The following is a 19,056-nucleotide window of genomic DNA, read 5'->3' on the forward strand; positions in this document are numbered from 1 at the left end:
AGGGAACATATTTTATGGAATAACTTTATAATCTCCATTTATTTGTCCTTATAGACAGCCTTCAGTGGTTAATGAGGTCTCTAAGAGCCTTAGTGACCAAAGGAATTCTGCTGGTGCCCTGAATTAAATGTAGAGCTTCATTTTTCATTTCATTGGTCCTTGATCCTCTTATTTATTTCAATTTATTCACTTTGATTTAAAAACTAGAACTGCTCTATCTCCAAAACATCAAAACAAAAACTATTGTGATTATCTTCTCTTCTGTGAGTCACAATTTAACAGATTTTTATTCTTAACATACTTAGCAATGATAAAGGACTAAGAAATATAAATCATAACTTCTAATATTCAATCAATTCAATAAATTTAATTTAATCTGGAAACAACACTACCATAAAAGTCTTCTAAACAGCTTTTTTTTTCAAGGTGGGAAATGAGCTTTAAAATTGCAAATTACAAAATCTCTTGCAGAATTTTCAGGTCTAATTAAACATGACAAAATTGCAGAGAACTAGCATCTTTTGGCATAAAATTAAGTAAATTTCTTTTGGCAGTGACTGACATGAATCACATTAAATATCAAATCTAAGTTTTAAAAAATCCTTCCAAAATTTGAGAACAGCTCTTAAAAATTTTCACTTATGATGAAGTTATTTTGCTAAATCTACTAAGTAGCTTTAATTAAAAAAAAATACCTCTAATTCCATATCAGGTTTTGTTGGGATATTTTCAATGAAATGAAACTAGTTGATTTAGGACATGCAGTCACTTTTTTATCATCTTGAAAAAACAAAAGCAGTTTGAAGATCCTAAAATGCTATGTAAATGTGAGCACTTACACATACATTTTGGAAGTATTCATTTTAAATTTAAAGCTATTTCACCCAAACTAATCTTTTCCACTGTGTAATAATATAATGTATTTCTGTTATGGATATGAATGATGAAATTATTTGATTTTGTCCATTACAAAAAAAAATATGAACATGCTTTTGGTTTAGGCTGCCAATTAATGTGTTAATAATAACACTACAATATAAATTGACAGTTACGTAGCCAGCCTTAGAGTGGTCAAGGAGGTCAAGGTTGGAAATCTTTGTTCTACAAAATTTTTTAAACTTTATTTTTAAAAGGCCAAATTTTTGTATTCATTTGTCAATCATAATGTTGCACATCAAATCACATTGCCTCATGAAGGATGGATTATCATGTATTGGTTAATATATATCTACCAGTAAGTAGTCTCCAGTTCTCAAAATGCTTGTGAATTCATGGATAAAAGATAACAATTTAAGGAAGTGTTAAACTTAAATGAATGTCACCTGGGTTAAAATGCAGTGAATTCTGGCATTATTTTTGAATGATTTTGTTAGAATGACTTTTGTCTCAATGTTTTGAAATCTTAAAACTAGCAACTTAACATGAATTTGTCACATCTTGCTGTGTAGTGGAGGACTAGTATTAGAGGGACTTCCAAGCCTCAGTTTGTTATGATATATTTTGAGATAGGTGTTATCTAAAGAAATGAATCAAGGTAAGTCCCTTGACTTTATCTCCTATCCATAGGCTTATTTTACACTTTTTTCCTAAATAATGCCTATATTCTGACATTTGTTCATTTCTCACTGCTATTCTTACATTTCTTCTTGTCCCCTTCCCACTTTGGTGTATTAACATATAATATGATCTAAGGAATGGAGCAGATTCTTTCTACACCTTTGCCTCCTGGAATTCTTCATACCTTTCAAGCTTTCTACTATACAAGTTTACTCTAAATCTCTAAGATTAGTCTGGGATCTCCTACATGTTCATTCCTATAATTATTTGCATTTGAGTTGTTTAATAAATTTTATTCTCTCCTCTGGTTTCTCTGGCTGCCATAAACAAATACACACACATACACACACACACACACATACACACACACACACTCACTCACATGACAATATATTCTGTGAGAGTAGAGATGTGGTTTTTTCTCCTTGTATCACATGTTAGGTATTAAATAAATGTATGCAGATAGCTATAAGTACAATTTTGGTACTTGTATAAGGAAGTCTTTGAGTGAGTAAATCATATAATTTAAAACTCTTTTATCCAATCAATATTTCAATCAATTTGGCTTTCTTGCTATTCCTCACATATGACATGGCATCTTCTGTTTTTGTCTTTGTACAGATGTTTTGTCTTTTATCCCTGGAATATACTTATTCTGCAACTCTGCCTCCTCAAATTCCTAGCTTTCCAGTTCACATAACAACTTCTCCATTAGGCCTTTCCTGAGAACCTGTTTTTTCCAACTGTTAACTGCTTTCTCATTTTCTGCAATGAATTTTTATAGACACTGTACAAGTTTTGTGTATAACTATAAATGCACATATTGTTTGCCAATGGCCTACTAGGAGGAAGTAAATTCCTTATGAGAAGGGACTGTTCTATCTTTATATTTTCATTCCCAGTACCTAGGACAGCATCTTTATGTTTAATACAGAGACTTCCTTAGACCTTGTTTATTTTGGTTTCTTCCTTCTGAGACTATTCTGTTTATCCTCTATATATCTTATTTGTATAATAGTTATTGTATATTGTCTCTCTATTAAATCACGAGTTCCTTGAGAACAATGACTGTTTTTGCCTTTCTCTGCACCATAAGTGCTTAGCTTAGGACATGAAGAATAAGGAGAAGTTAATAAATACTTATTAACTGATTGCCATATAATACTAACACATAAATGATTGTTAATTTATTGATTAATGCTATTTTTCTACTAATAAGTCACAAATTATATTTTCTCTATGATAATGTTATTATATAAGAACCATAACAAATGGATCTTGACAGGTTCCAGGTAAAGTAGACCTGACGTATTTTAGATAAGACTTTGGTTCCACTAATGTGCACTTGGAAATTTCTGAAAACAAAATGTTTTCTGGAATTATGAGAAATGCTACATTAATTAATCCCAGGGATAGAGATTTTCAAAAGTGTAATGGAGGAATGTAAGTCTACTAAAGAATAATAATGAAATTGAAAATGATAAATTGGAGAGTAAGATTAATGGAATGAGCACTTATATAAATGAGCATCTTATATTTATTGAGGAAAAAACAATGCATTAAATAAAAATAAATCCCATAGGGAATGATCTGAAAAGTAAAATGCTAAGTAAGCTAGTTAATGTTTTCTTAAAAGCAACAATGATGTTAAGATGCAAAAATGAAATAATGGAATGTAGGAATAAACATCTTCCCTCACAAGAAGTATCTAAATCCAAATTCCTGTCCTGTCTTTTGCCATTTGTAAGACATTGGACATGTCATTTAACTTTTGTGAATCTTAGTTACTTCATTTAAAAATGAGGAAATTAGCTTAGATGCCTCAAAGGCCCCTTCTGCAATAAATTTATTACTACCTTATTGATTAATTTGAAATGTGATAAAGAGTAACATTTTTGGGAAGTGATAGCAGGACAAAGACTAAGAAATAAACTGAGTATCAACTCAGGTGTAATTTGAAAGAGAAAAAAGTGGGGTAAAATACAGGAAATTAATTAATGACCATCTACCTTTCTCTACACACTTTATCTTGATGATGAGTACCCATGTAGTCATCTATAAAGTCTATGGAGAAGGCATCAAAAAGCAAGCCATTCATCTCTCTCCTAAGATGTAGTCCCATATTTCCAATTGCCAGCTAGAATTATCCATCTAGAAGAATCATCATAAATATTTATTACCTTTCTGCCTAACTTCACCCTTCATCCTAAATACCTATTATTGTCGAGGTCAGAGTCAGCTTTCTAGCCAGTCAGCTATGTTGGAGTCTTCCTCAACTCTTCACTCTAATTTTGTCCTACATATTCAATCAATCATCAAATCCTAATTGTGGTGTTCTCTTCTTTGAAATAATAATGGTTCTCTCTGGGAGAAGGTTTTTTGGGGAGGTTTTCTGGAGGCAGCCTTAGTTTCAGTTAAAAGTAATAATCATCTCAAAACGCAACCAGATGATAAAAGTTCAGATCTTTTATTGCTTCCTCTAAAATAGCCCAGTTAGTTTTCTTGGTGGCCTATCTCTCTCTGCTTGGTTCCAAGAGCTCCCTCTGAATGTCTCCAAATCCAAAGGTTTATCCTTCAGCCTCCAGCCAGAACAAAGGTGAAAATTGGAATGGATCTGACTCCTCTAGCTCAACTCCAAATGTCTCCAGCCAGCACCAGGGTGAAAGTTGGAATGAATCTGTCTTGCCTCTGAGAGAGGGCTTCTGGCTCTCCCAGAGTGCTCTGTGTCTGTCCCAGAGTGCTCTCTGGCCCTGAGAGTTTCTTGCTTATATGAGCTCTCTAAAGGTGTGAACACAAGCATTGTTTCTATCATTTCTACTTAGTACCTTGTTTCAAGTTCTGGCCCGTAACATCTCCTTGTAAGATCAGATCAATCATACTGAACCATGCTAAATTAGATAATTATTGTCTCTATCAACTCTAATGAGTTAACACTTTGTAAGGATTCCAACACTAATGATGCCATTTCTTTACCATTTCTCTCATCATTTTCTTTTTCTCTACTCACAACTATCACTATGCTAAACCAGGCCCTTAGAATTTGGATTATTGCAATAGCTTCCTAATTGATCTTTTCCCATGTGTTCTCTTTCTTCACTAATCTTTTTTTTCCCACAACTAACAAATTATTCCTATAGAATCAGTATAACCATTTTCTTCCACTGGCTCTGGAAATTTATATGACTTTCCATTGACTTTAGGATATATGTCAACCTATCTTCCTAGACTGATTGTACGTTACAATTCTTCATATAACAACCTTGTTTACTTGCTCATTCTTTGTAGACCATATTTTCTTTCTTTTGTCATAGTCTATATTTCAATCCAAATGCTGTCTCTTTCTTTACCTCTGCCCCTTGAACTTCCTAAAACCCTATGAGGCTCAATTCAAATATCACTTCGTTCATGAGGCCCTAACTTTTGTAATCTTAACAATCCCTCAGCAAATCATCATTTTGACTTTGTACACAAAAATAGAGGAGTCCTCAATGATTAATAAAAATGATTATTTTGGAGTGTTAAAAATAATTTAGAAATTTTTGTTCTTGTGTGTTTGGGTTGAGAGAGAAGCAGGGAGAGAAACATAAATTTACAAATGTTAGCTACTTTAAAGATCATCTATGCTAATCTTCCTATTTTTCAGATGAGATTGGAGAAGCTATATAGTGATGGAACTTGTAGAGGGCTGAAACTCTGAATCAGACAAAAGAGCACTTAAGGCTACCTATTTGATGTGAGACAATGGCTCCATTAATATATATTTGGATGACGGCTCTCTTCACCATTGTTGCTTGCTGAATGTTTGGTAGTAAGATAATCGAAGAAAGGATTGGAGGGTGGAGGGAGAAGAGTCAGAGTCATTTGGCGACAGGACAAGGAGGCTGGAGACTCCAGATTCCAGAATCCAGGAAGAGATCTTTGGCAAGCTGTGGGGCAGCTTGCCTGCTTCCTTCACTTCTCTCCCTAAAGACCAAGGACTTTGATTTATCCTGACTCTGGCCCCCAGGGAGCTAGCCCCTACTTTACAGGAACCTCTGTTTTTATGTATATTTTCATATCAAAAGTAAAACAGTATTCACCATTCTTCAATTGTTTCAATAAATCTTTGGCAGCTTGATTTTGAATAGCATATAAGTTTCATGACATCAAGAAAATAAATTTTTCTCTACACTGTATTTGATATCTTTATATGTGGTGGGCCAGATTAACATGAGAGTATTCTTGGATTTATCACCAATCTGCTTATGTCTAACCCCCATAATGAATATTAATAAGAACCGAAAGAAGGTCTCACTAATAGGATAAAAAAAAAGTTGTATAATAGACCTTATGGGAGATGGTTAAGAAACAAGAATAATGTGCCCCCCACAAAGAGAATTATTTGAGCAGGGCAAGGACAGAGGAAGGCTTAGACAATTAGGTGATATAATGGAGAGTATGTTAATTTGAGTGGTAGTGAGACCTTCAGGATTCAGACCCTTCTTCAGACATTGTCTAGCTATGGGTCCAAGAGCAATTGATTTATCTATCTGAGCCTAATTTTCTTCACATATTAAATGAGGACGTTTGGCTTAATGAATGGCATTTAAATTTCTTCCATTGTTAAATCTATGGTCCTGTGATCTTTAAATGCAGTTTTCCCTCTTGTATTTCATTCAGTTGGCTACAATGGAAGCAAAAGAGAGCATAAACTTTGATTTGATAGAGAGATGGATTTCCTAATGATAGTCAGTGCTATACATTGGAAAGGAAGGAAACCATGAAACTCCTGCCCATGGACAATTGAACACAGGATACATTCAAATTTCTTAGGGCTGATCAAATGTATTGCCAGCTAAATACAAGGGGACAAACTAGAGGATTTCTCAGAATCCCTTCAAAATTCACAATCCTACAATTTCAGTAGTCCACCAATCACAAAAGCAGCTGAAACACTTGGTCAAATATTGAGGCTGACATCATGAAGACATATAAGATGCAGGAGAATTCTTCCCCATTTATACATTCATCACAAGGTAAATTGTGTTCTTTGATTAATACAGAAAACTAAAGTATACATCTAAGTTATTATGTATGCGGATGTGACAGAGATAGACAGAAAGAGGGAGAATGAATATAAAATGACTGACTGGCATGATTAAATCTGCATGCAAATTCATATACATCCTATCAACAAATATAATCAAAATTGATCCTTTAGAATGAGATTTTTTTTCTTCCCTAACATAACTTATATACCTCTAAAGCTCTTTTAAAAACACAAATTATACACAGAAATACAAATAGACAGAAGAGGATTAGAAAATAGGGACCAAAAGATAGAATGATAGATAATAGACAATGAAACATAGAGATGCAGAGACAGCAAACCAGTTATGATCTGTATACAAATCCATTATGAGGCATAAAATAAAAATGACACTGGTATTAGAAAATATATCTGTATTTCTTTTCAGTTTGCAACAAAATGAGTCAAAACAACAAAAGACTCACTAAAGCTCATCTTTTATAAAATAAATGCAACAGATAATTGTCTTCTTGAAAAAGACTTATAAAGAGCTAAATTTATTCCAAAGGCTCATCAGTTCTCTTAAAAATGACTAGACACAAATTTATAATCTAGCTATCAGATCTTTGAGGTGCCTTCTTAGAAGACAAAGCAAGTTGCAATTGAAATTCTTTCTGTGTCTTAAAGAACCAACAAATAAACTGAAACAACTAGTCTTTCATTTCACTTTTGCTGTAATTGACTGAAGCCATGGTTGATTTAACACCCCGAAAGACAAGAATGGAAGAACATGCATATTGAAAAGGAAGCTAACATTGGCTCTCCATGGGCTAACATTATTTAACAGCTCTGTCAGGATGCTATTATATTTCCTACACATACTAATATATTCCTGCTTTGTTGAAAGGACAATTTAGTTTCTCGAGAATCCGCCTCAATTTAGCAATTCCCTTGAATAATATTACCTCCCACAAATTGTGAGCTAACAAGGAGAAAACCCTTTGAGGATTCCCACCCTATACCAAATAGAGCTCTGTCTAGTGTAGATATTGAATCCTGAAAGAGTACAGTAAGGAGTTACATGAGGCTAGCCACTCTAAAGACTGCAATGCTTCTATTGCTTGGGAAATCTCTAAATAATTTCCACTCCATTTACCTGCCACATTCCGGAGATGACATAATGAGGCAGAATAAGCTTCAGACAGGACCACACAGCCTATGCTTGTGACAAATTATACCTACCATTAAGAAGAAAAAGTCAGAAAAAAAGGATGTGCATGGTTGAAAGGAAAGAAATGTTTTAATCATGAGTTGAGTTTCATCACTATCATTTATTGCTCAAATCAAAGGCATCAAGGGAGAAAAGGACTCAGTGAATGTTCTCAAAAAAGAATAGGTTTAAGGAATTCCATCATCTATAGGATAGTTGCCTATATTATTATATCTAGTGTACAATATAGGTGCACAAAAAATTCAGTTATGTCTGCATGGTACAACAGATATTGTCAAACGGACTGATAAACTCCACCAAGTTTGAGAAGCAGTACCACCACTTAGTTCTGACCATACAAGACATTTACTTTCTCTAAAAGTAGACTGCCTTGCCTCTTCCATTTTCCAAATCTTTACTGAATGATTCATTAAGAAACCATACATTAGGTATGAGGAACAATCATATTAAAATAAATCACTGTCCATGTTACCCCCTACCAACATATACACACTCAATAAACTCAAGTAAGCTCCCTATTGACTTGAAATAGGGAATGCTCTGTTTGGTATTTCTTTGTAACCTAGCCTCCTTCTGCCTTTCCATTTTTCTTACATTTTGCATCCTGAAACGTACTCTTCTATCCAGTGATACTTGTATGACTCTTCCATGAAAAAGATATTCCACTTCTCTGTCTCAGTCCTAGACAGTTTCCTCAGCTCTCTCTCATGTTTGGAACATTCTTCCTCCTCTTTTTTGACTTTTCTGGCTTCCCTTAAGTCCCAGCCAAAGTCTTCTCCAACCCTTCTAAATTCCAGTGCCTTCTTCCTGTTCATTATTTCATGTATATTATATATATATATATATATGTGTGTGTGTGTGTGTGTGTGTGTATCCCCAGTTCTAAGCACAATGTCTAACACAAAGGAGGTGCTTATTCAATGTTTGTTGATTGATTATTTTAGCAGTTTAAAAAATACCCAGAAAATCAAGATGGACTATCATGTAAAGTAATATATATGTTGACTTGTCTGCTCTGCTTAATTTCAACTTTACCTAAATTATTAGTTCAAGAGAAACAATGAGATGGAAAATCACAATGGGAGTTATAAACCAAATACAATTACTTTTTAATTAACAAGCTCAAATTAGCTAAGTGATTTGTTGTTCAAACAGCTAAAGCAGTCTTGAGTTAATTTACTTGTTCCAAACACCCCTACAAAAGATCCGAACTACGTTATTACTTTTCTCCAACATACATACTGGGAATCTGTTGGATCCTGTGGACAACTACAAATGCATCAGACAATCCCACTTTCACTGGATGGTTTGTTGTACTTATCTGGGTCACCAACACAGGAATCTAGAAGGAAAAAAAAAGATAAAAAGAAAAGCAAATAGATTTTAGTTTTAAACATGTTCTCAAAGGAAAAAAAAACATAACAAAATAACCAAATGTGATCCATGCTGATTATATGTTTGATGACTGAATTCAAGTAATTGAGAGGGAATGAAAAGTATTGAAAACTAAAGATACAAGGATAAGAATAGGACTGAAACTGTGATTTCACTGGTGTTTAAACTCACAGTAAAGAATTACCATATGGAAGATTAACACCATTACTGAGACATCATCTTACAGAGTTCCTAATAGCAATTATAGAATAATTTGCCCAGGATCACATACAGTATGTTAAAATGGGTGGGGGATTAGAACACAGGTGTTTTTTGGTTTTTAGCTTCACTCTAATTTTGTCATAATTGATATAAATTATATCTTCTGTGATGAAATTAATATATGTTTATGTAATACATATGTAATAGGTATATAAACACACACAACAATACATATATGATGTAATACATATTAATAAATGTACACATGTATACACATATAATCCATATACATACAAGACAAAACATGCCTTATTAAAAATTTTGTAATTGAAAATGAAGGTCTCTATAAGAGTCTTTCAGTTTAGATTTGTTTGAAATATTGAGAAGCAACATGTTTTAGTGGAAAGAGCTCCAGATGCATAAGAAGAGGACCTATCTCAGACACTCACTAGCTACATGGCTTTAAACAGGTCAAAATCTCTCATTCCCAGTTTTCTCATCTGTAAAATGCTTTTGACATTTCTGTCAGCTAAGTCACAGAGCTGTTGTGTGCAAAGCACATTAAAACCTTAAAGTACAATATACAAGGAAGCTGTTATCAAGAATGAAATGAAAACATAAAAGCAGCTTCTTGACCTGTTGAGGGTTAGCATTTACAGAGATGGAACTTCAAGGTTCATCAAGTGAACTTTATCTCATTTGTTAAACACATATATTTGATAATAAAGTTCTTAATAAGAACCAGGAAAATTGAACCTGTGTTGTTCAGTTGACAAATAGCTCTATATACACATATGGACACTATAAATGTTTGCTGATGCTAGCCAATTAAAATATACATTTTAAAAAAAAAAACTTTTTTCTTGGAAACTGAGTGGATGCCCATCAGTTGGAGAATGGCTGAATAAATTATGGTATATGAATATTATGGAATATTATTGTTCTGTAAGAAATGACCAATAGGATGATTTCAGAAAGACCTGGAGAGACTTACACGAGCTGATGCTGAGTTAAATAAGCAGGGCCAAGAGATCATTATATACTTCAACAATAATACTAGATGATGACCAATTCTGATGGACTTGGCCATCCTCAGCAATGAGATCAACCAAATCATTTCCAATGGAGCAGTAATGAACTGAACCAGCTACGCCCAGGGAAGGAACTCTGGGAGATGACTAAAAACCATTACATTGAATTCCCAATCCCGATAATTTTGCCCATCTGCATTTTTTATTTCCTTCACAGGCTAATTGTACAATATTTCAGAGTCTGATTCTTTTTGTACAGCAAAATAACGGTTTGGTCATGTATACTTATTGTGTATCTAATTTATATTTTAATATATTTAACATCCACTGGTCATCCTGCCATCTGGGGGAGAGGGTGGGTGGAAAGAGGGGAAAAATTGAAACAAGAGGTTTGGCAATTGTCAATGCTGTAAAGTTACCCATACATATAACCTGTAAACAAAAGGCTATTAAATAAAAAGAAAAGAAAAAGAAAAAATAAATAAATAAATAACTTTTTTCTGAGTCTGGAATCTAAACATATTTAGATTTTAATTCAAATGAGAACACAGAAGAAACATATGAAACAATTTTATTAAGAGGAAAGTGCTATATAAGTTAGTATTATCAACTTTTGTGGGAGGGAGAAAGGGGCAGTTTCTAGGTTTTTGAGTTCACTGATGTAGGAAACTTACTCTACCAGTGTAGGCTAGCACATTTAAAATTTTTAAACCATTTGTTTGTTCATCTGGTTGTCTACCAATTTATCTTTTTAGGGCAAATTATAGTCTTAGATAGTTACCCAAAATCTATGGTTATACACATGTGTCTAGGGAAGAATTTTCACTCAAGTCTTTCTGACTTTAAGGTTGTTCCTTAATTCATTCCATATTGTTGTCTTTCACTGACTTATTATGTTATAATGGATGATTCTTTGAAGGTCTGTTGATGTAGAGCAAGCTATTTGCGTCCCTTTTCAATTTATATGTCATCACTGTAAGCTGTCACTGGAAAAGTTATCCTAACTAAAAGTTAAGTATTCCTTTTCCCTCTTCTATGCTACCTTTCATAATTACTTGTAAAAAGAGAGAATTGAATTAAATGCCTTTTAAGATCTTATTCACTTTTAAATCTGTGATCCTTATGTTATTATAATCATCATCATCATTACTTTTTATTCTTTTTCTTATGATCTTTATTTTAGAGAAAACTCTTAAGAATGACAGATAATGCTACTAGTGAACAAACATTTACCCAGTAGCCTGAAACAACCCCAAAGATTTTTGCTTTCTATCTGGGTAGATTTAACAATTTAAAAGTGGCAACATTTCTCAGAATACATTGCAACAAGCCTACATGTTGAACTTTAAAATTCTTGACTGAAACTTCCACCAAACACCATGAAGATTGACATCCCAAGAGCATATTTTGTTTTCTCTTTTCAATTCCAAATTTTAAAAAAAAATTGCATCTTGGAACATCTAATGCTTTTAAAAACATATCTGGGAAAACTTGGGAATACATGAACAAAGAATGTATTATTATAGGAAAGGCATAAAAAGGCCAACTGCTGAAACCAAACTGACTTAGTTTGGGAAAGACTCAGTGGGAGGTATAATTACTTTAATACAAATAAAAATAGAAAATAGTCTTTCTCCAAGAGATACAAGGACAAGAAATAAAAAAAAGGTTTAACTTTGAGGAAAAATGTCTTGTGGAAAGGTAATCACATTATAGGAGAAAAGATTCACTACTATATTAAAGAGCATTGGCTTTTCCTTCCCTCAGATTTTCCATTCAATTAAAAAAAAGGTTATTTTATTAATATTGATAGATAAGGAGAAATCAAACCAGGCTTCAAGCATCATTATTCATCACACAAAAGAGAGCCTGAAACATTTCCTATAGATGGGTTCCTTTAACAAATGCATTTTAAATTGGATGGCCAGTCAATAAGCATTTATTAAGCAAAATGTATGTCTAAATGATAGAGATACAAAGAAGCAAAAACCATTCTTGATTTAAAGAAACTCATTCCAGTGGGGGTGAAAACATAAATAATCACAGAAACAAAAGGCTTGTAAAACATTTATTAAGTACTTATTATGTGTTGGGTATTGTGCTAAGTTCTTGACATGCAAATATCATCAATTAACATAGACTTGTCATCAAGAAACTGAGAAAATTAAATTGATTCTGTATCATTTTTACAAATCCTATATACACTCAACTGATTTTGTCCAATAATGGCTTAAGTCACGGTTCTTTGTTTTTGAACTCAGTTCGTAATTTAGTTTTTTGTTTTTTTTTTTTTTTTAAGAAATCCAGTTATTCAGCTAATCACTATTATATTCTTTCTCAGGGAAATCTGTCATTATTGGAGGATGTAAGTAATGTAGGGGGATACTATGGAGTCTAGTCTAATAACTTTAAATCACCAAGCTATCCTCTGGGATGTCTGGTTTATTGTCCAAATAAATCTCTTTCACTATCTCTAACCTTGCAGATAGATTCAAACAGAGAACATTTCTTAGTCAAAGATGAAAGGAAGGATATTGTTACTAGCCCACCTTTTCCAAACTCCAAAAAATCATATTGTCCTTCATGCATCAGCCATGAAACCAATAATGTATATGTCAATCCCATGATGTCACCAACTTTACACCAATTGTATTATTTCCTCTCCTACCCTGTTGTGCTTCTTGTTCTTGCTTATGAGAAGGTCTCCATCTCCATCTCAGAGTCTTTGGTTTAAACCAAAGCAGTCATCAACCTGTTCTATTTTTAGAGTGAGGCCTTATTAACAAAATGTTATATTTCTTGGAGAAAACATGCCTTAGTCTATCTTTGTTGAATTTCATTGATAATACAACTTAAATTACAGGGTAATTTATACATGAAGGGGAACTGGAAAAAAAAAAAAAGATGGTACATAACATCATTATGTAAAGATGTTGGGAAAGTGGCCAGAACACCTGGTTAAAGACAATCAAAGGCAAAGCTCACACCAGAAAGACTAGTTTCCAAGGGTCAAAAAAACTACTGAAACTCAAATGACTTTAAGGCTGCTACACACAAATAATCAACAATGATAGACTTAGCTCTTCTCAGAAATACACTCATTCAAGATAATTCCAATAGACTTTGGATGGAAAATATTATCTGCATCCAGAGAAAGAACTATGGTGATTGAATGTGGATCAAAGCATACTATTTTCACTTTTTTTGCTGTTCTTTTCTTGTGGTTTTCCCCTTTTATTCTGATTTTTCTTTCCCAACATGACTCATGGAAATGTGTTAAAATTGATTACACATGTATAATCTATATTAGTTTGGATGCTGTTCTTGGCAGAGAGATTGTTAAAGAGGAAAACTGACGATCAATATCTTACAAAATTAATGTTGAAAGCCAGTTTTACTTGTAATTGGAAAAATAATATGCTGGTATGATAAAAAGATAAAGAAAAAAAGACTGATCCATACATAGCTGTCAGAAATTTAAAAATAAAAAATCTGAAAAAGTAAAGGAAATAAAATTTCAAAAATAAAAAATAAATGAGGTAAATTCATGACAAAAAATGAAATAGGAAATAGAAATAATTTTGCTAAATTATAGGTTGAGAGTTCTAAGAATTCAAAGCAATTGAATGCCTTTGTAAATAGAATATGCTCCCAACTAACAGAAATAAAGATTTTAATTTAATCTCAGAAACAAACTGACCAGACCATAAATGAAGTGTCAAAGGTAAGTGAGGAGAAAATAATGATCTAAATTTACAAGCAAAATCTGTCATTTAAAAGCCACAAAAATGATTCCTAGAAATATTCATATACTTTATGACACAAATGTGATCCTACTATAAGGAGGGCCAAACAAAAAGAACTATAGAAAAATATTACTAAAGGATAGTAGTACAAACATTTTTCATAATTTCTATGTGATGAGACCTCAGCATTATTCCAGTAAATAATCCAGTAAATTTATAGAAGATTGTAAAAATGGTTCAACATTAGGAAAATTACCATTATTAATTATATGATCAATCAATTACAAAATAATTTCAATAGATCTGAGGAAAAGTTTTTGATAAAACATGAAACTCATTTATGATTAAAAAAAATTAAAAAAAATAGGTAAGATTGAGCTCTTTTTTGTTCTGATGAAAAGTATATTTCTAAAACCTAGATATATTGCCGTTTACAATGGAGAAACACTAAATTCTTTCTAAGTACCAAAAAAATAGGTTAAGCAAGGACATCATGTATTCTCACTGTTATTTAACATCTTTAGAAATTTTAATTATTGTAACAATAGAGAAAAATTAGAAGCATCAATGTCTGCAAAGAAGAAACAAAATTATCCATCCTTTGCACTTGACAAGACAGTATATTTAGCTGTCAAAACACTCCATTTGTACTTCACTTAAGAAGGGGAGAATTATTACTGTAGCCCTCTGCCTTTTACTTAATTCACTATCTATAATGTCTAATCCAAGATATATGGACTAAAGAGCTGGTAAAATGGGTTGGTTATGGAACTGAATTTCATAATATGCATGATAAACATCCTTTAGCCCCTTCATTATATTTTTGTGAACTATTTTGACTGACTATAGTTCTCACTTGGAGACTCTGTAACATTATGGAATTTGACAATAGAACAATTTCACAACAGAAACATCTGGAGAAACTCACTGTCCATAAAGAAGGAATTTTTCATGTGTTCTCAATAATACAACTCCTCTTTTAGAGAAATGGGAAGCACCTTTTGTAAATTCCTCTTCCTTTTATATGTCTTATTTGATATGAATAATCCAACAAAGTTATTTCATGTTATATTTATCAAAGAATATGGCCTAAGACACTTGTTGTAGGCAAGTCTTTCAGAATGCATTTGCTTCTTTAAATTGTAAGGATTTCCAAAAAAAAAAACAAAACAAAAAAAAAAACCATTTCTCTACAGCTTTAAGTCGGTAATGTGCCTGAGCTGAAGTGGTCTACAGAACATTATTTGTGAAATTCTGTCCCCTTATCAGATTTTTATTAACAGTATGCAATATAATAATCCATCACATTAAAGAGCATTGTAAGAATCAGTTTGTTTTGAAATAGCACTGGTTTTGTCAGAGGACTTTAGTATAAATCTGTGTGCGTGTGTGTGTGCATGTGTGTGTAAGTAAAAGCATAAGGATGTGTAAGTAAAAGCATAAGGATCTGGGTCTTTAGTTATGTCATTGATTATCTTTTTAAAGTAGAAATAACTTTTGCAATTCCTTCTTCAATAATTCAAATTCTTTATTTCTTTGAACATATCATAGAAAAGAATCTTAATAATCTCAAAATTGTGACACTTCCTACACAGACTTCCTGTATATATATGTAATTTACTCCAGCTGTCATTCTCATCTTTGTCTTCTTTGGTACTTTCACCACTTCCTCCTTTAGCACAGCATGGTCTCTACCATTGAAGTCCAAATGTGGTAGTTGTATTATCATTGATGACGAAAATCATCATAGGAAAGTCAACATGACTTTGCATTTTTGTCTTGTTTGTTGTTGTTTGTTTCATTTGTTTGAGGACATTGGTGAAATTCTTGATCTATATTTGTCTTATGCTTGGACAAACAAGTTCTCACATAAAACTTCCCAGGGAAACATTTTTTCCTTCTGAAGTGTGTATTTCTTCTGTCACAAACAGGATGGATGGAGTCTAAAATTTTATGCAAAAATTTTAGAGAACTCTTAAGAAACTCCTTAAGTATCCATCAGTACTGGAGTAGTCATGATTCCATGAATTATAGTGTTAAATCTTCAGTTTTCTGAAGCAGAAATTGTTAAAAAATAAGGTCATCACAATAAACTTTCCTTGTCTATAAAAACAATTTCTTATTATATAAGCTAAAGGTGTAAGGTCCAGGCTAGCTTCCTGGAGGCCTCAGGATCAGTCAAAGTCAGGATAAACAAAAGTCTTTGGTCTTTAGAGGGAGAAGTGAAGTTAGATGGACAAAACTGCCAGGAGTTTTGGCAAGGATCCCTCCTTGATTCTAGAGTTTAGAATTTCCACACTTTTCTCCTCCTCATCCTGTGACCAAGTGAAGTTCTCTGGCCTTTCTCACCCCATCCTCTAATCCTTACCTACAATTCTCTTAACCCCAAACATTGAGCCAGCCTTAACTGTGAGAAGAGCAATTCCAATATATGCTAATAGTCATTGTTGAACAGCTAATTGGGCTTAAGTGCTCTGTAATCTGATTCAAGAGCACCTATTCAAAGTTTCAGCTCTTTACATAAAGGAGTCTAGAGAATAATTTCTCAATCTTATCCTATATTCAGCTACTATTGTTCAAGCAATTAGATAACCCCACATGAATAAAAGGTAAACCCTCCCTCATTTCTTTCACTTGAAATCTTTCTAAGAAGTTATATCCTCCACAAAATCCTTTTTGATTCCTCAAGATGATATCACTTCTTCCTCTTCACATTTTCTTGGAGAATTCCCTGTTTGGATTTCTTTAACCATATCATATTCTACCTTTAATAGGATTAATTATAATGATGATAAGTCTTTGGAGGACCATGCATCTTAAAGGCCAAGACCATGTTCTTTCTGTCTTTTTTATACCCAGTATTTATCATTGTAGTTTTCAGAGATAGTTAATAAAATAAAATTGAATTGATATAAATGTATCTTTTCACACTCAGTTAGTTTGTCCTAAGATGAATTTCCTTTACCAACCAAACTCCCTCATTTCCAAATATAGTGTACCTAATGTACATTTCTGTCTGTATTTATTTGTTTGTTTATTACCTTGGTAGGACATACACCAGCTTTGGATAATCAGATATAAGCCTTAACAAAATAGAGTTTGTTTCCAAACTAGGTTGAGAGATTTCAGAAGAATTTTTAATCAATGTTCCCTCAGGAAGCATTTATAAATTTAGCATGAACTGTGCCAGGCACTTGGCAAACAAAATAAAAAACAATAATTCTTGTTCTCAAGGAGCTTGTATTTTATCAGAAAATGTTTATTTTTGAGTATATATAAAATGCAAATAAATAAAAGAGAAAGAAGTATAAAATAAATAGTAGGAAGCAATGTACTAGCAGCAAGTGAAAAACTGAAGTGATTAAGACAGCAAGTGTTAATTGTGGGAACTGAGTGAACCACACTAATTCCATTTTGTGACTCATTTCTGGAGGTAGCTCAGCTCCCTTTCTATTCAGTTGTGAGTTTGTTTCAATGTCTGTCTTGTATGAAAACTTTATTCAATTGTGGGAATTGGTAAAAAAAAAAAAAATGTATTATATTGTTTGAATGTCTCCCTAAGTGATTGGGAAGCTGGACCATCTCCACCTGCTGTTTAGAGACTCTTCACTAAAGACCCAATCTGAACCTATTATTGATGCAAGTAGTTTACCCATAACTGTTGGAATCCTTACAAAGTGTTAGCTCATTAGAATGGATAGAGACAATAATTATCTAATTTAGCATGGTTCAGTATGATTGATCTGATCTTACAAGGAGATGTTATGGGCCAGAACTTGAAACAAGGTACTAAGTGGAACTGATAGAAACAATGCTTGTGTTCACACCTTTAGAGAGCTCATATAAGCAAGAAGCTCTTAGGGCCAGAGGCACTCTGGGACAGACACAGAGGCACTCTGGGAAGAAGCCCACAAGCCCACTCTCAGAGGTGGAGTCAGATTCATTCACTTCATCTCACACCACTGTGGTGGCTGGCCTCCTGCACTTCCCCCACTGAGACCAAGGCTGGTCTGAAACCCTAACCCTAAATTCGTCCAGCCCCAGGCAAGGAGACAAGAGATTCATTCCAACTTTCATCTTGGTGCTGACTGGAAATATTTGGAAGAAGAGAAGCCAAAGCTGGCAGAGGCAAAAGATTAGTGGCAAGAGCTCTTGGAACCAAGGAGAGATAGGCCTCTAAGAAAGCTAACCGAGCCCCAGGAAGAAGATTCAGAAACTGGAGATAGTAAAGGATTTGAACTTTCAACACCTGGCTGTATTTGAAATGATTATTACTTTGAACTGAAACTAAGGCTGCCTCCAGAAACCTCCCCAAGAAACCTGCTCCCAGAGAGAACCATTATATTTTAAAGTTTATGTTCTTTGGTTGGAGGAAGGTGAAACATAACTACATCTCAAGAAACAAAATAACTTTTCTGAAAACTTGCTCTACACTGATCAACCAGTCCCTTATTGTTTCTATGCTCCCTTCCTGTACACAGGGAGAGGAAGACACCTCTTTTTCTAATTTCAAGAAATTGCAACTGTTTTATCCTCCAACTTCCAACTTGGACAGTGCCTAATTTTTCTTCCAATTAGAAATCAAATTACTTAATATTGTATCCTGCTGTTTTCTTTTAATTAATAATTAACTACTTCAAATCTATAAAAATCTGTCTCCCCTTGTAGTCAGGATCACGTCCTAAGATGAGGAAGGAGCGTGGTCTGGCACGTATTGCTGAATAAATAAAAATGCTCAGAAGCTTGAACTTTTTTCCTCAGCTGTTTCTTCTTTCACTTACCACAAAAAGGAAAACATTTATTCAGAAACAGGTGCTTGAAGGTTTGCTTGAATTATCAGAGACATTATCTTACTCAAAGTTAAGGAGGGAATATATTCTGGTACCA

At 33.3% G+C, this 19,056-nt stretch overlaps 1 protein-coding gene across 2 annotated transcripts in view; it reads right to left on the minus strand.

The window, feature by feature from the left end:
- The window catches only part of PLXDC2 (plexin domain containing 2), a 479,799-nt gene that overhangs the window by 104,620 nt on the left and 356,123 nt on the right, over positions 1 to 19,056 (minus strand). For both annotated transcript variants that reach the window (XM_031939892.1, XM_003771887.3), the window contains exon 7: positions 9,039 to 9,138. In XM_031939892.1, coding sequence (XP_031795752.1) covers positions 9,039 to 9,138 — 100 coding nt within the window. The remainder of the gene's footprint in view (positions 1 to 9,038; positions 9,139 to 19,056) is intronic.

The sequence above is a fragment of the Sarcophilus harrisii genome, chromosome 5, assembly GCF_902635505.1.
Source record: "Sarcophilus harrisii chromosome 5, mSarHar1.11, whole genome shotgun sequence".
Lineage (NCBI taxonomy): Eukaryota > Metazoa > Chordata > Mammalia > Dasyuromorphia > Dasyuridae > Sarcophilus > Sarcophilus harrisii.